The sequence below is a fragment of the Glossina fuscipes genome, unplaced genomic scaffold (genome assembly GCF_014805625.2).
Source record: "Glossina fuscipes isolate IAEA_lab_2018 unplaced genomic scaffold, Yale_Gfus_2 26, whole genome shotgun sequence".
Taxonomy (NCBI): domain Eukaryota; kingdom Metazoa; phylum Arthropoda; class Insecta; order Diptera; family Glossinidae; genus Glossina; species Glossina fuscipes.
This window is the reverse complement of record NW_023998421.1, coordinates 3,082,638-3,104,765: the sequence shown is the minus strand read 5'-3', so window position 1 is coordinate 3,104,765 and position 22,128 is coordinate 3,082,638. Positions and strand designations below refer to the sequence as shown.

Genomic DNA, 22,128 nt, shown 5'->3' with positions numbered 1-22,128 from the left:
GAAAATTCTTGCAAGCAAGGTGTTATTCACAATAGGACAAATCGATCTTATGGCACACTCACAATGCAACGTAAACTGAGAACGCTCCCGCTTTCTGGGCCTTTTCAGTTATTGCTCGCAAACTGCGCCAGACACATGATAAGACCTCCTATGCATATCCTAAGAAAATAGAAGAAATCAGCCACATAACAATTGCGGTATTTGTGCTGCACTCCATGCAGAATTCGCCGAAAAAGCTATGTAAGTAATAATGAGTTTTTGCCAATTGTAAAGGAAACAAGTAAAAACATTGCAGTGAGTGTCGGCCTACCATTAAACCTATAACAGTTCGCGCAGTACAGTTAGTCATAAAAAGAGTTTTGCAAATGATACGTGATATGGAAATTAGTCGAAAAAGTGGTCCGAATTGAACCGGTTTCATTAGCGTTCAAATTTCATCAAAACAAATAAGATTTTGAACTGTAGGTTAAACACAAGAAAACATGGGCAGGTGCCACCTGAACAGGTGGACAGAGAGACAAGTAGACAAGATTCTGATTTGATCGGTAAAAATAAACCAATGGGTCTTTCTCAAGGCCATCTGTAACAAAAAGTGGTAAGTTATCGAACAAAAAAAGTGAGAGAGAAAACGTTTTTTATAGAAGTTATGAAATAAATAAACTAAAATTAACTAACTAAACATGTACTTAGATGAAAAAATGAACTACAAAAAATTACAATTTTTTCAACATACTTGCTTTTACTTGTCTTTTTTATTTCAAATTAAAGAAACCATATCTGCGGACTTTTTTATCAGAATTGAAACGCGACGAAGGACGCACTGCTATGGAGCATTAAAATGACAGTTTTTCGTTGCCTTTTTGTAAACGTTTTTTTTTTGTGATAAAAGTAGTGGGTGTAAAAGATTCGGTCGTGAACGAACATAATTTTCTTACTTCTTTATAAATTCATTTATGGCTTTGAAGCAAGGAACAAAGTTTCTTCTCTTCTGGGTATGAATTGATTCTCCTCACCTGTTCTTTTATAAATATTGGAGGCAGTAATATTACAATTATATAATGACTGTAGTCGGGCTTAGTACTTAGTGTACTACCTCTCAATCGTCCCAATTTATTCCAATTTCTTTCAATTTCGAACGCAACGCGTTACTTAAATAATCTGCGAAGTTTAGCACATTGCTGTGAAACTTTTCATTTATAAGACAATGCCTCGACCGAAAACGAATTATGAAACAACAACATACGCCGCGACTTTCTTCTTTTTCTTAGTTTTTATTTTGATTTTTCAAAACCAAAATCAAAGTAGTAAAAATATACATTTTTTATATATATATGTTTTGGCAGACAGTATCCTTCAAATTATAAATATATAAAAATATATAAATTTTTTCCCTTTGAAATATGCAGCTACTCTAAATTTTTGTGCAATGTTTCTGGCATTTGACAATATATAATTTCATAACAAAAGCGTAACTTCATAACAAAAGTGTAACTTCATATTAATGCAAGAGATTATTGAATGCATCCCTGCCAACAGTTTCAGTAGAATTAGGAGCTGTGCAAGCGGGTACATTCCAAGGAAGTTTGAACAACTCTGCGGGCAACCATGTACAGTGTGTTGATTTAAAATCGCGCATATGTCTTCGTAACAAGAAATCAGCCATTCTATCGCGCTGTTCCTCGGTATAGTCCTCTCCGATACCAGAAGGAAACTTTCTACCATGAACCGAAGCATAATTAATTAAACGTGACATACACGAATTATCCTCCGCAACTGTAACGATTCTGTTTAGCAAAGGTTTTGCGAGTTGTTTCGTGCAACGATTTATCTGTGGTATTTGAAATATATTTGGGTAACGATATTTCAGTATACTTATAGCCAAAAAGTTGATGCGATTTGTTTTGATTTCCTTCTCATTAGCTATGATCTCATCTTCGGTTCGTCGGATAAGACTGATGGGGCCTTGATACTTTTGAACGAGTTCAGCATTATGTAAATTGCAGTAACTACGTATGGCTAGACGAACGATACCTGATAAGCATTGTGGTAGACGACGCTGCGCTAAATATAAAACATCATCAAAAGCAGCATCGAGTATAACTCCTCTCACAGCTGGATAGCATGTTGCAGCCCAAAGTGAACTGAAACCACCTATGCCAAAACCGTAAAGCACAATTTCATTGACCAGGAAACCCAAGCGGCAAATGGCAAATTGTATAACAGCGTGAATAGCATGTTTTTCTTGCTCGGGAAACGGTTTACCGGTGCTGCAGCCAAAACCAGGATGATTCCAACCCAAAACTGAATATTTCAGCGATAAAGGCGTCGTCATAATACCAATTTCGTAAAAGCTGGCATTGCCTTCTGAACAAATAATTAATATTTTACCGTTCACACTTTTTCCACGATTATTTACGAAAATTGTATCGATTTCATTATAATCCAAGGTTCGAATTTTAAAGCGCTGAGCATTCGTTTCCGCAATTAATTTAGCACGACCAGTCACCAATATAGGTCTCATGTAATTCTTTAGCAATTTCAAGCATCCTGGATATGCCATGCGTATGCCGAAAGTTTGTATTCCAAGGTAAGCAATGATTTGACAAGGTAAAGTAGTCCATCTAAAGTGGTGCCGGCCTCTTTTCAATCCAACATCTTTTCCCATCCTCTCATTACTTTGTACTCTTTTCGCATCGAAATCGATTTTCCAATAACTAAATTCAAAGTCGAACAGACGTAAGATACGTTTTCCCTCTTCTTCGGTTTTCGGCGATTTTGTTAGCTCGATGCCTTTGATCATTTTCCTATATGAAGGGGATTGTTTTCGACCCCACCCACGCATTATCACCAAAACTACGACTATTAAACTAATACTTGCACTAATGGTCACCAATGGTGGAATTACTTTTACATCAAAATAATCGTAAGTATATACTAAGGCAACTGGTAGACCAGATATAAAGAGCGTAATCTTCCACATCAGATTTAACGTTGATAACATCTGATCGCTTACATTTTCGAAGCTATTTGGTTTATACATTTTCTTATTATTGTCCATTGCATACTCCATATAAAGTTTTGGTCCAAAAATATATTGAAAAAAGTCCATTGCTTCGGTGGTTTAAGCTACTTAATCCTTACTGTCGATTTTCAAAAATAAAAACTAATTGCTTTAGTTAATTTGATTTGAGAATGCAAATGAAAAACATAAAAAAAAAAAACAAATCAAAACAAAAAAAAAAAATATTCATGCTTAACTGTCAAATTGTCAAGATAACATTTCAAAGAAACAAACGCAAAGGCCCTACACATAGCACATAGCATAGATGACACTTGACTTGAATTCATACCTACTAAACGCAAATTACCAAATCTGATTCAAGCCCTATTGGCAGGAATAGTAATTAAGAGTAAAGGATATTGCAGATAGGCACACATGAAAGAGGAACTGTTGTGTAAAAAATACACGGTTAGTCTATGAAAATAGTAAGTGTTCTATTAAAAGGAATACCCACCGCTAACTATATGTTTTTTCACCTCTGCGACAGTGGACGCCTCGCCAAAAGAACTTTGCTCTCTCGAGCCAAACAACGATCAAGCCGTTATACATTTTCGTAGGAAGTGAACCGAACTAGTAGTGATTGGAAGCAGTTGAGAGTCTTGGATAAGCCGCATGGGCCAGCACCGCCCACCTGGGTGCTTTCAACGTATCGTGAATCAATTTTCGCTATGTGTTAGGATGGAGTCAGGTAACATATTCCTTCTAGCGCCTGATCTGCTCATTGCTGCCAAGCTATAAGCGAACACAACTTCATGCCTGTATGTCCTGTACATATGGTGTTGGCGACATTTATGGACATAGCTGATAGTTATGAATTTCGAAAGACGTTTTTTTGAATCACTTTAATACTTTCATTGTTCGTTGTAAATAAAATGGTAAATAAAAATTTTGCGGTATATCAGAGCTGTTATGGGTCATTACTATACCTCAAAAAAAAAAGTGAAAGTTTTCGACAAATTATAACTTCAGCTATAATTAAAAACAAAGAACAAGACTTTATTTTAAACGTCGCACGCGTGCATACGAAAACATATAGAGGCTTTATATACTTTTCCAAAGAGTCGTCCATAAAGTTTTATCTAGCATTTAAAGCGAAAGTCGTGCTCGTAGCTGCCAACTTGATCACGCTGCGAAAGTATTTCACTGGTTAGAAGAATACTGCCTACGCTTAGGTACACAAGGTTTGTACGGCACGAAGTAGAGCAATGCGAATTTGTTTTATTTTTGGGTTAATCGGAACATATTAGGGATACCCATAAGTAACCAATCATTTTCGAAGACATTATTTTGCCTTCATTCTTTTGCAGTTTTCGGTAAAATAATCTGTGCGAAAAGTATTCCAAAAAAGTATATGTTTTGGTCACAACCCTGTCATAAAATGATAGCATCCTTACCTTCCGGGGATCAAATTTCTCAGATTGCATATTTATTCATTTTTTTGCGAAATTTAATGCAACGATGTGAAATGCATAAAAAAATATTATCTGAAAACTTTTTTTTAAATAATTTAAGATGTATTTCTTAAAGCAGATTGTAGATTGTTCAAGAAAATATGTTGAAATCCTTCTCGCGCGAATCTATTTGTGAGCAGATGACCTTTCATATATGCAAACTTAATCTATGAAATTAATTTGTTTGGCTTGTCTGTAAGTATACATTAAAGGCCTGCAAAATTAATTTAACTCATCTTTCTAGGAGTATCGCAATAAATACCGCGCCTGCTTCCTCTATGTATCTGTTTTCTTATATGCCTTTGCCGCTTTAACGCTTAAGTGATATGCAAAGGGAACAGAGTTTTCTTACTTATTTTCGTTTTATACTTATGAGAAACTTAGAAATATCGACAATAAATACTTTCACTTATGTGCGCGCCTTCTTACACTATCACATAGATTATGAGTTTCCAACACATTTTTTATGCCCATCACCGAAGGATGAGGGATACATTCATTTTGTTAAAACGTTTTCAACGTCCATTCGAAGGACAGGCCATGTAGACTGTGCGACAGAAAGTTTTATTTAAAAAAAAAAACTTTTTTCTTTTCTTTTATAAAAGCAACATTTTATTACCAGGCTCTCATCATCATCTGTTTTTTTTTTTTTTTTTTTTGCATTGTTCTCTCAAGTGTATAAAATATTTCCTTTAATGGATTTCTCTCTACGATTAAATTAATAAATGAAGAACCCATGTATGCCATGGAATTTCATTTTTATTAATAAAAAAGTGATCTGAAGGTCAGGCAAAAAGCTACATATTATGCGAAAACGTCCACATGGGGACTGTAGTAAAAGTAGAATGAATTTCGGTAAAGAACAAAAATAAAGAAATAAATAAACTTTAGAACAAGATTTAAATTAAAATTCTATTCGGTAAATACAGAATGAATATTTCTACTGCTTGTTTGTGTCTGTAAAACCCAATGTCCCATCTCGCTGCGACTTCCCTTTTTTTTTTCATTTTAACTCTCATAAATGTTACATGCAAAGTAATAAAAATTTACGAAACTCATACACGCACATGTACATGTATAGCAAGTACTCAATGAAAATAAAAACTCTCTCATGTTTGTACTTACCATCTTCAAGTGTACGAGCGACACGTGAATTTGATGGTTTACCCTCGACCGATTTGTAAAAGGGTACAATGAAAAATTCATACAACGTATATTGTAATAGGCCAGTCATGGTACAGGATGAAGCGCCTCCACCATTCAATATGGTCAGCATACGATATGCGGCACTACCGACATATGATGTCGTTGCCGTCGTCGACAATTGTATTGCGTCTGGTTTAGGGGGTTGAGTTGTTGGTGTTACTATGGCAGTGCCATCACGTCTGGCAATATTTGGTTTTAAGGCTGAAATCAATGCTGCTGACGATGAATAAGCGGCTGATGTCGAACTGGAACTACGTGCAGCGGCTATCAATGGATTAGTATGCGCTGTTATGCCATTGCCACCAGTATCCAAAAGTTGCCGAGCATAAATATAAAATCCTTCAACATATTTGCCATTGATGATCTGATAGAAACAACAAATAAATATTAAAAAAAAAAACATATATATAGCAAGAAAGAGGATTAAAATCTGTTTTTTAAATTATTACATTTTGTTGTTGTTGTTGTTGTTGTTGTGACTTACCTGCCAGGATAATTTCATGCTGGTAGAATCTATAACACTAGCGTTGATTAATTCCACTACATCACCAGACAATAAACTGGCTCTGGCTTCGCTTAAATCCAAACCACTATTGAAATACTTCTAAAGAAAATATTAAACAAAATGAAATAAAAAATAAATAAAAAATATATAATTTTAATAAACTCACAGTTCCAACAGCAATAGGTTCCGACATCGGGGACGGTAATGACAGACCGTGTGAATTTTCGGCACGTATTAGAAAAAAGTAATTAATTCCAGGCAAGAGGCCCATTTGTATGTACGTAGTATTTTGTATGCGGGTAGCAACTGGTATCCAACCGTCAGTTTCGTTTTTAGCAAACATTTCGACGACATAACCAATCAGACTTGAACCGCCAACTTTGTTACTGCGCGACCAAGACAAAGAAACAGATTCTTCGGTTTTCTCTACAACTTGAGGTTTTCCCGGCGGTCCTGGATAGGTGGACAACTCAGGCGCACGAAAGAATTTTATGTTAGGATTAGTAGGCGTATCCAAACGCAAATAACCACTCCATGATGACTTTCCATTACGATTGCTGGCTACACAGGTGTATAGACCTTCATCTTCATTCTTTTGCAACTCTACTATAGTTAAAGAGCCAGTTTCCGTTAAATTTCTGCGTTCATGATCGTTTACATCGATAGGTATACCATTCAGATACCACTGTACCTGAGGCGTCGGAGAGCCCACAGTGCGACAAGGTAAAATAACAACTGATTTTATGGGTAAAGTTTGATTAATTGGTCCCTGCTCTATAATAGGAGGAGGTAGTTCAAATTGTGTATCAACCGTAACTACGGTGCGGCTGCTTACACTACCCACTGCGTTTAAAGCATTACAAACAATAACCTTTCCCGAATCTTCTCGAGCAAATCGCAGTAACGATAAAACTGTACGTCCCTCCGATGTTAAAGACACTTCTACGCGACCATCTTTATAGCCAGGAAATAACAGAGAGCTGTTACCTTCTAACGACCAATAGATTGTTGGTTTAGGATAACCATTAGCTTGGCATTCAAATAAAACTTCATCGCCTACTTCGACTAATTGATTTTTCGGTCTTAAAATGAATTTGGGGGGAGCTGAAAACGGATGAATAAAAAAACAAAAATATGGCGCATTAATAAATAATAATTTAAAATTTATTTTGAAAGAATGTGTTGGACGAATATCCTCCGTTAACAGGTAAAACTCATTAAGCGCATAGGAATTTTTAAGGACTTAATGAGTTTTACATATCAACCGAGGATATAAACATGACTTACCGTGCACTGTTAAAATACCCGTAGCTGCTATGGAACCTACAGCATTATCAGCTTCGCAAGTGTATTCACCCATATCATCCAAGATGATATCATCCAATTTTAAGCTGCGATCTTCCAAAACTGTAACACGACCTAAAAATGTTCATAAAATTTGTAATGAACTATTTATCCGAAAACAAAGCTACGTCAATATCTAAAGTACATAAGAATCGCATAAGGTGCTATAAATATAAATGAGCTTGTTGATGGACTGATTGCGTCCTCCGGATCTTTCTTATGCATTAAAATTTCGAGTCAAAATCGCTTTTAATTTCACAAATGCAAATATTTTGCTTTTTAAAAATCACTTAAGCAATTCCTTAAGAATCAAAGGGTTTTGCCGGCAGGTATTGCTGACAGTAATTTGCTGTGTGAGACTTTTGTATTACATTGCCGTTTTTTTGGATACCAGAGCTTGCTTGCCTGCTTCTGAGATTGAATTACACAAAAATTCATCATAAAGAAGGTGCCTGCCCTATTGCACTAAAAGTGGGGGCGCACATCAATTAAAAGAGCATCGTCATAACGTGGATTGTTTAATAACTGAATTCATAGTTTTTCGATTCCTACATATATCCCAAATTCGAATAAGGAGGACAGAAAAACATTCCAAATTGCAATAGCAGCTGTAGGACGAAAAATAACGATTCTTAGTAAAATCCGCATTTTTTTTCAAAAGCCTTCATTTTCATAGCTAAAGAGAGACTATTTCATATCATTTCTATTATTTTCCATCAAAAATTTTTTTTATTTTTTTTTTTCAAATTTGAATAGAAGATTAGGGCATTAGGATATCTAGACAGGGATTGCTGACCGCTTGCTGAGCATGTGTGGCTTACAGCTAATTGACACAAAGTGTTTTAGGATTAAATGCAGAAAAAAAAAAAGAAAACCATAAACGCAGGAATAACCGCAAAAAAGTTTCATAGTTAGACAGAAATAGTCGAAAAGCATACATAGAATGTTTTGCGAATTAAGTAAGTAAGGACAGGTGGGAAAATAAAAACATTGCAAAATATATGTGCATAGTTCGCTGCGTAGGTATGAATGCATTGAAAGGTTATTTTGCAAACTTACGTAATGGCATGTTTCCACCAGATGCAGTACGACGCCACAGGACATCCGGTAATGGATCACCGCCAATGCGACATTGAAATATCACCGACGAACCAACCACAGCCGTTTGATTTTGCGGACCGCGTATTAAAAAAGGACGCACTGAGCGGCAAAAAGAGAGAATAGAAAAAGAATTTACAAACAATTAATTTAAATATTAATTTGCATAAAATAATAATTTTTTTTTTGTATTACTTACTATGAACTTTCAGGAAAGCTGTAGTCGATTCGCGCGTGCCCACTATGTTTTTAACTACGCACTGATAACGGCCGTCATCAGAGGGTCGAGCATCTTGTATAGCTAGGTTGCCGCCATCAACAATGCGTATTCGTTTATTACCAGTTAAACTCATTGTTTGTCCATTTTTACGCCACAATATTTGCGGCTCAGGTGAGCCACGCGGCGCACCACATTCCATCAAAGCCACCTCGCCTTGAGCGACACGTGTATTTTGAGGTTCCAGGCGGAATTCATCTCGGAGAACTGTAAAGTGATTACAAAAATGTCCATTTGAATTAAACTTCCAAAGTAAAAAAAGTAAGAAAATTTTTCTTTGCTTTGGTGCAAACCAAAGGACTTTTTAAATTGGCCGACGATTAATTCGAACTTGCGCCAACTTTCAGATCGACTGTAAAATATCATTTGTTTTGCATTCTTTTGAAATTTTAAGTTTACTCGCAAGCAAATCAATGCTTTTATTAAATCTGATTTGTGAGACTAGATCGAGATCAACCAGGCCTAGTATGAAATGGAAAATAGGAACCTAAATAACGTTTCAAGTTCCATGTTTCTTTATCCGATTATCACGTTGACGATCAGAAGGAAGTAAGGAAAAAAACCTAAGGGGAGTCTAGTAAATGTATGTTTAATTCGTAAACGTAATGCCTTCACCGACTAAGCGCTGACAATGGCCCCCTCAAGATTCTTTCGTATATATCGGCATTAATTTTTAAAATTTGGAAGTAATTTTTCGTTTGTCAAAAATAAATTAGTAAAAACACTATAGCGGACCATGGCTCACCATTGAACAGCTTACGCTACCCTACAGCTACTCATAGAATAATAAATTCAAAATAAAGCTTTATGTGGGAAACGGTCGACAAAGTGGTCGGATCCAAATCATATTCCACAGCGTTCGCCTTTGCCCCAACCAACTGCCATATTTACCACATTTCATCAAATTATCTTAAAATTTGCGATCTATAGGTTGAACACAGGAAAACAAGGCGGACAGATGTGCGGACAATCTTAAATCGATTCGGAAAATGATTCTGAATCGATCGATTTAATAAAGAGTGGACCTATCACAAGACTTTCTGGATGTTCCACACTTTTCCCTTCGCGATCAAAATATAAACACACTCTGCGCACGCTGGGGATCTTTCTTGAACTAACGGCGGAAATTTAATGCATGCAACGCCATATATGAATGGACAGCAACTTCAGACAGCATCTGACGAAATTTTCGAAAGGGTGTTGACGAAAGGCAAAAAAAATCCAAGTTTTACTGAATACATTTTTGAATGATTAATGAAAAAACTCAAAATTCGTATTAAAATAATATTCAGATATATATATAGTAACCGGATTCCCATATTTATTATTCATTTCCAGTTTAATAGTTATGTACGAGAGAAATGTATACAGTGCGGTTTTTATCAAACATAACTTTTCTATTAATTAAGAAAATGTTTTCGGTTTTACGATAAATAATAAAAATGAGAAAATTAATTATTTTTTGTCTTTTTTGTACTTTAAAGTCTATTTAATTATATTGCATTTTTTTTTTTTTTTTTTTTTCACTTACACGCAACTTGTAATGTGGCATTTCTAGAACGCGCTACTCCGAATTCATTTTTAGCCTGACACCAGTATGTCCCGGCATCACTTTCGCGACGTGAATGAATGACCTGTAATGTAAAAATAAATGTGAAAATAAGATAACGAAGGCATCAGCAAATTGGTTGCAGCACATTAAAGAAACTCATTAAAAAAAAAAAAAAATTTGCTTTTTTGAATATTCGGTTAAGCCGATTCTTATTCTACCTTATTCATCTATGGTGGCGTATTTGAGAGTATTTCTGTGCTGTCAGTACATTTCAGCTTATCGACGGTCTGGTTGAAGGTCTGAATTATTGTTATAATTCAATATAAATTTAATTCGCCACTCACACTAAGCTTTCCAATGATTGGAGTTCGACGGACGGACCAACAATTCGGAATCATATAATGATAAAGGTTTTAAATATCTAAAGACCGTTTGAGACGTATGGCTGTGTACATGTGCAGGTTGGTTCGTAAATCAACATACTCTTCTCTTGATAGATATAAAAAGAATTTAATTTAATGTAAATCACTCCATCGCAGTTGAATGTTTGTGCGTCGGTCTGGCTGTCTCTGACATTCATTTAGTTATTTTATCACTCTTAACATCAGCGTTCCACAAACCACTGTAGATATTCGGGTTTCTAACGGAAATCCTATCTTTTTACTGAACGTAGTGTTGATTTCCATGCTCACAGAAGAAAAAGAAGAAGAACAAATCTTAGTAACAAAAATATTTTCAACTTCACATCATCATCTTTAATATAAACAATTTTCGAAGGTTGGAAAAAATAAATTTTTTCAAGAATACTTTTATCAAAGTTAGGTTCAATTTGCTTTAACATTTTCCTATGATCCGCTGCCGTTTGAAACTTAAGCTATACAATGTCGCTCAATCTGTTTCATAGTCACCTTAAAGGTTTCTATCCTAGTTTCTATTTCCTAGGTCACACTACCAGCACAACTTGATAAAGCTATATTTTCCGGTATACCGATCTCGGATGTCTCGGATGTTGACATTTTTCCATTGTGAAATCTACTTCTCTCTTTTTTACTTCCAATCCAATAAATATTACTGCTATCAATAAAATGTGTTAAAAATTTTTTGAGAAATTTTCGTAAAGTTATCGCACACAGAACCAAATTTTTTGTGCTGTTTTCCTTGTCCTAGTGCAGACATTTCAACGAAATATTGAGAAACGCTGCTTGAAAACTTAAGGTAATTTTTTTTTTATAGTTTTTTATGGCAGAAGTAGAATCTTTTATTTTTAACAAAATATTTGTGACATTTTTGTAACAATCCTAGACAAAAGCTTTTAAAAACTACAATTAAAAAAACTACAATAAAAAAATGTTGGACCAAAACGTTTACAACACTGTATGTTTTCAATAACTTAACAAACCCTGATTATTTAAAGGGAAATATGATAGCGTTTAACAGGTAGCTTTAAGGCTTAATGCATGTATAAAATTCTTTTTAAATCTGTTTTCATCGTTAAGTAGTACACTTCCATAAAGTTTATGTATTTATTCTTATCGCATAAAAGAACAGTAATTTTATTACTCATATATAGTGCTCGATAAAATAAACAAAAAAAAACAATATATTGGTGCTTAGTTAAAGTAAAATACAGAAGCAGCATAATAATGTTCCTCTATCTGTCGCCTACTGTGGGAATATTTAACTGCTTAGTTTAGATATGCAGACTAAGTCTAAAAGTGGGCGTATCGATCGACAGTTCCAAAGAACAAAAGCAAACTTGAAAATATAATATATCAAAAAAGTTGGAAAATTTGGAAAATCTCGACATCAATCGTCCGATCGATCTGAAGTACAATGCAATTCCCGACAAAGCGCAACATATATTGGTAGTAGAAGCTTCAATTTTTTTGAGCTACAAAGATTTTGCTTTCCACCAATCGAAGAAAGTCAAGCAAACATTCATCGACCTATCCCACCTTTCATTTATTTTTTCTTTCCTTCACTCTCAAGATGTGCTGCGTTTAGTAAAATTTTCTAAATCGTGAAAGCGAGCTGATTGTTAAGCGGCGGCGGTATTTGTATCGCAAACTGCTTAAGTGTAAGTTAAGTATACGAAACTGTTTACAGTTGCGATCAGATATATAAAGAGAGAAAAAGTGATGTTGTTTGTTATATGCGAGAAGACTAAAATAAATTGAAATCCCAATCGCTAACCCGCCAGCTGCAAGTAATTTTGGGAAAAGAAAAGTTTGGCTTTTCCACTTGACTTATGTAAGTCTAAGATATCCTATTTAGCATAGTGTATGTTGAAAGTAGTTAGCAGGTGTTATTGGAATCAAACACATTCCAAGTGCTAAGCATGTGAACAATAAGCATGGAGTGTGATAAATTTGATACCTAGCCTGCGGTAATAAATAATCGGAAAGATTATCTTGCGCTATTAGTGATTAGTGTGCAACGATTTAGAATTAGATTTGTACTCTAAGAAGCAAGTTGGATGTATACGGTCGAACTTTCATAGGGCAGCTACTTATCGACGCCTAACAATGTCTTTGCGATAGCGCATTGCCCTCCATTTGTACAACTTTCACAATTATTTAACCAATTCCTTCCTTTGCGATCTGCGAAAGCTTATTAATGATGAACAAAGCGTTGAGAGTAGACAAGACGAATGAGGAATCTTAACACACGATGATAGAAATTTTAAAGCAGAGCAATAATGTGAGTTGATTAACAATTTTTGAGCACTTTAGAGCAATCGGCGCTGTTTTAGTCTAGATTGTTTTGGCTGAACCGAATACCACTTCAAAGTGGCATAAATAAGATATGTCGGTTTATAACCATTACAATAGATTATTAGTCGATAAGCAGAGATGACAGAAAAGCCTTAGTGCAATCTCAGCCGAAACAACTGATTTTCGGCTGCGACCTGGCTTTCGAAAGCGGACCAGGTCGACTTTTAGACAAAGTTATTCGAGTCAGCTTCCGTTTTTCGTTCGCTCTTGTTTCTTGCGTGGACAACCGGTACAATCAAACCGATAGAATCAATAAAGACACCAAAATTTCTGAGCCACAGTCAAGCCATGGTTGCGAAAAACAAATGAAGCTCACAGACCTCGAAATGAATTAGAACAAAGCTTTTACCCAATTAGTACTGAAGATCACAAACTTTCTGTCGAGAGAAAACTTGGACGCATGCTCACACAAGTTGTCTCCTGCTTAATCAATATGATATGAAATCCCTATCGATATGGATATATTTTATTTATTAAAATAACCCACTAAGTAAGTCATAGTTTTTCAACCCAACTGAATGCAATGAAATACTTCATTAATAAATGCACCTGTAATATTGATGAAAACGAAAAAAAAAAAAAAAAAAATAGCTCTAAACGAATTTAAGTCAATATTATGATTGGAATAACATAAATTTAAATAAATGAATGAAAATTAAAGCATTACAGATCGAGTAGAATATTCCGCAAGCCAAAATCCTTTATAAAAACGATTCAAAAAAAAAAAAAACATTTTTGGTTTTTTCTTTTTTTTTTTTTTGCATATGCTTATCCAGCCATGTGTTAACAATAAGCGGTTCAGCATTACGAATTTGTAAAAAAGTTGAATATATTCAATTTAAAATTTTATTAAAAAAAGAAAAAGTTTACCTTTAAAAAAAATAAATCGCCAGAAGGCATTAGTATGCGATGTGAACCGGAATCGGTTTTCAGTTCATGGCCATCTTTAAACCATTGTATTGAAGGTGTGGGATTGCCTTCAGCTTTACAATTAAATGTAAAGGGATCATTTTTCGGTACTACCATATCCATGGGATGTTCAATGATACGGGGATTTTGTGCTGCAGAAAAAAGAACGAATAAACGCATATCATTATCAGGTTGTTCTTTGTTTTCGAAAGTTAAAATAGTTAAAAAGTATCTTATCATCAATTGTATTGAAATTTTATGACATCAATAACAATATAAGGCTGCAGATGGTTTTCTAAAGGAACAGTTAAACGTTAAACACTCTAAATTCCTGAACTCATTTTCAATTAATTTTCCTTCTTTTTTTTTTATTATATGATCTCCTTTCAACACAAACACACCACCACTCACTACTTATAACGTTGTTTTTTTTCTTTTTTTTTTTTGCTTCATTTTCTTTCGTTTGAAATTCTTTTCATGCTTAGATAAGACCTTTTGTGTTGTCTTTAGCGGCTGCCTTACGCTCTTATTTACTACATACATATTATATTATACTATACGTACTTATGTATATGTATATGTATATATATATATATATATATATATATGTATATATAAAGTTTTCTTTACTTCGAGTAACGTTTATTCAAGCAAGACTAGCACTTTTTAGGCTTATCCACGGCGCGCTTTACGGTCTTCTTACTATTAAAATGTGCACACAACAATAATAGCAACAATGAAAAATTGTAACAGCCGACAAAAGGTATTAATGCTATTATTTTCGATTTAAAAACCATAACTGAGCTGCTGTTAAACACTGTTCAAGCATCTGAATGCAAAGTCATTATTTACTTTATGCTCTATGCTCTATGCCATCATCATGCCTAACAATGTCCTTTTGTTCTCTTTTTCGTCTTTTCGTTTGTTCCATCATCGGCCATATTTTGTTACATTAAGCACCTATTCAAACTAACTTTTGGGTAAAATGAAAATTATTGCATTATTTTTTGATATTTATGATAATTTATTTTAGATTATGTGCTCACTGCTCTCTCTCTCTTTCTCTCTCTCTCTCACTCTCTCTGTCTCCGTCTAATCCTGTTTAACCAGGCTTTTTTTATTGAAAACTTTTCAGAGCCGATTTTATTGCTTAAAAAAAAAAAAAAAAAAAGAGTAAAATATCTAAAAATGTTTAACACATGGGTTTTCTATGAGAAGAATTATAGGTAAATCTTTCGATTTTTTGTACAATTTATATAAAAAATAATAAAAAATCACTTCGTTTAGTGAACATGTTTGCGTCCATTTAAATAACCATTAAATGCTATGAAAATCTAATTATCACCCTCAAGGGTGTGATTTTAAAATAAGAGATACGGTATGCTTGTTATAGCTTTTTGTTTTTTTTGTTTTTTTAAGCTTTTGTACCCGTTTGTCGGTAGATTAAATGTTTCAAGTAAAGGACGGAAATTAAATTTCTGCAAAATTTATTGCAAACGGATGAAACTATTATTGTTTTTTTTTTCGTCTTTGTTCAAGTGCAATTCTAGAAAGACGATGCCGGCAAGATGGGAATCACGTTTATTTATATTATATGCGATATGGAGAGGAGATAAATGCTCCCTTTTTCATTTACTTATTGTTTATTTAATATCTCTCTCTTTCTGATGCATTCATTTCCGATTCTTTTGAACGAATATTGATTTGGTAACCATTTAAAGATTTTGAACATCACGAGCTGGAAATTGCACCTTGAAGCGTACTTGAACCGCACTTGAGGCCATTCTTGAAGATCATAGATGTCTTAAAACACTTTGTATATCTTCTAAAGATAAAAGTTTCAGAAATAAAATTTTTCTCGAGACAGGATCTTTTGAAACGGCAACAATTTTTATTCGAATTTTTTACAATATTTTTAAATTAACATTTTGTAGTGAAGCAGGGAGAAATTTTCAATATGTTAGCCGAAGCTATGCTTATGAAAAAAAAATTACATTTTCCTTGGTCGAAAGTTGAAGATGTTTCAAATTCGAATTCGAATTTGGCTTCAATTTGGCTTATGCCCAGTAATCCCACAGCTACCTATATTTTTTTAATTCTCCCCGTTAGTCGACTTGATGTTAGGATGCAGATTAAATTTTTTTTTTCTTTAAATTCATCTTTGCAATAGTTACAGTGCAGATGATTTGCTGTGTTCAGAACGACACTCTGCATCCATTTAAGCTTGTCTGTCCGTCTGTCCCTCTATGTGTTGTTTTCCTGTATTCAGTTTACAATTGTCGAGATATTTTGATGGAATGTAGTACACTAACGTGTACTACATGCGACCCAAGATGAAACCTATTGAAAATGGCTCGGATCGGTTCAATCTTGCGATCACTTCCCTCACTTTGAAAATTCGTTATATGAATACTTGTAGGATGATTCAAGGTATCTATTGATGTGTTGTAGCGCACTATAGTATTTTTACTTATTTATTTAAAAAAAATTTCTCAGTGAAAAACTTACGATTTTATTGGAACATTCGCCAGTTACACAAAAAATTTTCCAAAAATCCGAAGTATTTCTCTAGACGTAGAAGGGTAGGTAAAATATTCTTTTTCTTTTTTTTTTTTGAGTCAAATTCGTAAAAAGAACACCTAGACAGTAGAGCGCCTTTGGCTGAAAATGAGTTAAGTAACTGCCACCAACCCGCGAGAGTTCACTTTTTTAAATTGCAGAAAAAGCAAATTTTCTACATTTCCAATGCACATACTACAGAAGCACATACTAATATCTTAGTCCAGTTAATTTCAAATAAATAAAAAAACGTCTTACGAGAATCGGTTCCCTGTTTCCTTTTTTTAATATTTTTAGTATGCCGCTACCTCTGCTTCTCCCAAAAAAACCGTCTAAAAACTTTTTTCTCAAGGCTGTTTCAACGGTCCCACTCCTTAATAGCCATTATGCTGTCAGAATTTTATGGAAAATTCCAAAAGGCTCTTTTTTACTCTCTTCAGTTTGAAACCGAGAAGAGATAAATGCTTCGCTTACAAATAATAAAAAAAAGCTCTTTATTCAAGGCTATTAGACGTCGCCAACTTGTCTATGTATGTATTATGCAGAGCATGTATTATATAGAGCACCGGTGCTTTATTTTATGTATACTATGTGCGCACACGTAAAAAGAAACATAATGACATCTAATAATTTTAAATGATAAGCTTAACATATATATATATATTCATTTTAATGAATATAATAATAAATATATGTATTGTATATGTATATGAAGATGTCAAAAATTTGTTAAAGATCATGTACGAATACACGCTATATTGATAACATTGGCCAATTTATTTTATATAAAAATTCTTAAATAAATTATTTTTAACTGTTTTTTTCCCCTTCCTTTTCTTTCCTTTAACATCATAAAACCGCACACAAAAAATTTTTACCGCAATCCTATTATAATAATACTTCACTAGTCTTATTAACTTTGTTAGTTGTTTGTATATACATGTATACGTAGAAACTAGATGCTTTTGGGTTTGTGTCTGTGCATGTGTGCTCAGAAACTAATATATTTTTATGAAGTTTTAATGCAACTTATGAACTCTCATATAAAGAACCAAAAATCATGGAGGGAGAGCGAAAAAGAACTAAAAACCATTTGAAAAAAACTTAGTATCTAACTTACTGTCTATTAGGAGTTTGCGGTAAGAACAATATATTTTGAAAAATTAAGCGTAATTATGTTGTCGTTTATTTGCTTAGTTGCACACCACTTTTCTCGAAAGCTTACAGTGAACATAATTAAATGGAAATATGTGTGCAGCAAACAAGAAAGGTATTATGTGTTGATAACAAAAACAAAGAGAAAAAATCATTTTAATTAATTAAGAAAAAGCAAAGCAAAAAAGAAAAAAAAAAAATAATGGAATTTTCTTTCTTTTTTTTTTCAATGTAGAAAACAAAAAGGAAAAATTCAGTTGACGTGCAAGAGATTTTTATAACATTAGCTTGAATTTTATTGTAAATTGGTTTCTAATACGAAGCCTTGCTCGTTCAGACGGCGTCTGCATCGTCGAAGCGGTACCCTTATACCAAGTCACTCTCAGTTAATATCATTTTTCAGCAGAAACATTAAAAAGTATCATATCATAAAAGAAGAAAATTTTATTACTGTTCCGACGACAAAAGCACAAAAATAAAATTATTTGGAAAAAGAATCTCATAAAAAGCATTAGATAACTGTAGCCGTTATCGTTTGTTTATCTAGAAATGAGCTGAAATCACTTTAAGTTTAATTTTTTTTTTTTTTCTTAAAGCCGTTGTGGTTTATCCCTTTTGACTTGAAGCCATTTGCTTCATTAGTTGTTAATTTGGTGTTGCTTTTTGGGAATTTAAGTTACAAACTGCCGAAGGGTTGACATTTGTTTTGTGTGTTAAACGGACAAGGAAAATATGTAGAAACCAAAACAAAAAAGAAAAGCGTTCATATTCAGATAAATATTTTCCCTAAGGTTAGGGAGAAGAGAATAACTAAATAAATTGGATTAGTTCAAGCAACATATTTTATAAAATTAAGGGGATATTGATTGCACAAAGTGCAACATAGACATAATTCCCTTTAGGTTATATCTGAACAGTGTTGTATGCCTTATGTCCGAAATTATGGTTTACATTTAAAAAAAATAAATAAATAAAAAGAGCATTTTGGATTAACGGATATGCTGCCATTTCGTTACTAGGCACTTAGTTAATGAATTTCTTGATTGCGCTTTAGTCCAAAGAGAATTGCAAAATGAAAGCAACTAACATTCAAGGGGAGTAATAAGAGTCTGTAGATGTCGGCGCAGTATAAAAGTGGTTCGGGAATAGCTAATTTAAATACCCATAAAGAGTGTTCCTATCACACAGGTTATTATCATTCTGAAAGCTCTTACTACCATTTTGCCGTTAGCCTGCGTCTGCAGGGGTTGTCAAAGACACTCATGGCTCTTTGCTTTATAGCTACGGTTATTTGAAAGAGTGTTATTTTTCAAGTCACGGGTCAATCAAATGGACTTACCCTATACTTTGCAACTCAGCGTGAATGGACGTATGCTTTTCATATTTCGCTCGTCGCAGATCAATGAATGTAGCCTAGAAACTTTGCAATTTGTGCCCTGGAGTCTGCTTAGACCCATTTATATTATTGATTTAATGTACAACATATCCAAATAATTCATAACACAAGGCATACAACACAACACAACAAATGCTAATATATTTCGTTCGTCACATTGCATAATTTATATTAAGAAGCACATGCAAAAATATTATGTTTTCTACTTATTTTTTCAGAGATATGAAACAGCCTTTGATATATCAAATAAGACCATCAATAAAAATTCTAAACCCAAAAGCATATTGTGATCGTTATCATTCGTTGATACATTGCAGCTCGCAGCATTATGTCCACATATGTATCATCTGTTTGTTACTGATTCATATTATGTACGCATGTGTATACATCAATCATAAATTCATTTATTCAGTTTCACTTCAAAAAGACCTTTTCAACGAAATATAATCATGTCGCATACAATGTACGTATGATTAAATACAAAAGACCGTTTGGCATTAGGCAGCAGCAGCAGCATTTGTTAACACAAAGCGTAGCAAAAATTCAATTAACCACGTAAAGAAATTATGAATTTCAAATTATTATCAAGATATATAGATATGATAAAATGAAAAAAAAAAGAGATAGAAAAATAAAAATGAAATTTAATTCAAATCTCTGGGCACCAGCTATTGATTTATACATATTGTTCCTTCATATTTAATCAATTCATATGAAAATTGCACGCTTAGCCGAGTGTCTTTGAGCAAAAGGTTCACATTTAAAAAAAATATATGTAAGCGTAATAGGCTATGTAGGCATAAGAGCCTCGTGATAAACATGTGACTTTTGCTTTTTTTCTTATATGACCAGTGTTATTTATTTCCTATACCTGTAACGTTGTGATAGTCAGAAATAAATTGGGAAAAAGGAAGAGATATGAAGTAGCCGTAGCCTACTGGATACTTGGCCAATCCGAAAGTTACACCATTGAATAACTACCACTAAGTAACTGGTTGGGACTTGGTCCCACAAACAGGGACTTCGTAAAAGCGGCTCTTGAGGGCTTGACTATCCGCCCGCCGTTTTCAAAACCTGTTCCACCTTTTAAGCTGAACGTCAACTATCTACAGATTTTCGGATGTCTCTTCGAAACATTTTCTTTTTCTTTTTCTGCGGATTGTCAAGAAAATCAAAATCAAAATGTTTGCAAGAACTCATCTTAGTCCTACTATTACAAAACATCAATAGATTCTTAAAAAATCTACTCCTCTAATTTGCATGGCAAAACGTTTTCCATAATCAATAATTCGTGTTCGGAGCGTCTAACTCTAGTGTCATCTTAAATGGATCTGCACCATCTATCGGTCAGTCTATCTTTTAAAAAAAAGAGCCGATAGGCCTGCGTGCTAGCGCTCATGTTCCTTTCACTCCTTAAGTTTATTTCTTTGGTGTAAATAGATCCGAAATTTATTTCACAATAACGCCATTTCGATATACAAGCATTCAATATATTATCGGATGTTGACCCGGATTAGTTGTTTCGTACAACAATACGATCGCTATGTGTGTGTGAAATTATACCAAAAATGAAAATTGTGTAAGTATATCTTTATTAAGCTTCAGATTGTAGATCGTAACAAAAGTTGGACAATTTTTGTATTAAAGAGAAATAATCAATTTTTGAAATTGATGTTAAATATTAGCAGAAAATGATCCTTTTAATTCGATTCTGTTTCTTGCGTAACATATCGATAAGAAAACTTGCGTTGAACTCAACGAGTAATGCAGGCAAAGTAATAAATGGTTCTTTTTTTGTTTTGTTTTTTGTTTTTTTTTTTTTGTTAAAATCAAACTTTAGTTCTCACTCATTCACTTTTGTTCGACATCCCCCATAGGGGTATTGTTTTCCTTAAGCAAAATGATTGATTTCATGCCAAAGTGATTTCAATCAAAAAAAGGAAAAAAGAAATTCCGAGAATTTATGTAAGTAAGGGAATCAAAAGGTATATATAAATGTGCAAGCAATAACAGGGTCCGTTTTGTATCGAGGCCATTGTGATATCATATGCGAAGAATTATGACTTTATTGTTAAAAACTAACAAAGTTTCGATTTAATGAGGGTTCGTTATTGTTTTCACAAGTATCCCGAGTTTCTTTCTTTAGTTGGTTAGGGTTGTTTTATGATGATTACAACTCATCTATTTTCTGCAAATTTTTCTTCATTTTTTTCATTCATTTATGTATGCAAAGAGAATACGGATATATTTTATATCCGTGTATATTGAAAAAGATTTTTTAAATATATTTTTAATAATATTTGCTTAATAAAATTTAATTAGTTATACTGCATAACATTTGAAATATTTAATAAATTTTAAAATATTGGTAAATAATATTTTGATTATATTTTTAAATATGAAATAAAATTATTTAATTAAGCCATAAATTTCCTAAGGCAGCTCAGAGAGATTTATAAAAAAAAAAAAAAACTTATATATTCAATATGTTGAAGGTTGATTTACGTATATTAAAAATTATATAATATGTAATTACATATGCTTGCATGTATTCTGATCGTTTTTTTCGCTTAAAAAAGGCATCATAATACATGCAAACATCAAATACATAATATTGATAAATATAAATAAAAATATTAATATTTTTAACTGAGAGGATAATAATAATCCATCGAGCTTTGCTTAATCATTCTAATCTAAATAAATAATAAAGCAAAAGGAGATTCTGTTTATATAAGTTACCATAATTGATTTTGATTTTTTAGTAGAAAAGTTTAAAATTTAAGAAAACAAGTGCATTTTTATTATCACTGTTGCTATTGTAAAGTCACGTGAAGGTAT

General features: G+C 33.4%; 1 protein-coding gene across 1 annotated transcript in view; it reads right to left on the bottom strand.

Moving 5' to 3' along the window:
• Positions 1–22,128, bottom strand: part of LOC119635242 (protein sax-3) — an 85,449-nt gene that overhangs the window by 19,238 nt on the left and 44,083 nt on the right. Inside the window, exons 2-9 of the mRNA XM_038029925.1 lie at positions 14,139–14,329; positions 10,474–10,576; positions 8,865–9,149; positions 8,627–8,767; positions 7,511–7,642; positions 6,390–7,327; positions 6,203–6,322; positions 5,638–6,082 (exon numbers count right to left, since the gene is read on the bottom strand). Of these exons, the coding sequence (XP_037885853.1) occupies positions 5,638–6,082; positions 6,203–6,322; positions 6,390–7,327; positions 7,511–7,642; positions 8,627–8,767; positions 8,865–9,149; positions 10,474–10,576; positions 14,139–14,300 (2,326 nt within the window). The 5' untranslated portion in view covers positions 14,301–14,329. The remainder of the gene's footprint in view (positions 1–5,637; positions 6,083–6,202; positions 6,323–6,389; positions 7,328–7,510; positions 7,643–8,626; positions 8,768–8,864; positions 9,150–10,473; positions 10,577–14,138; positions 14,330–22,128) is intronic.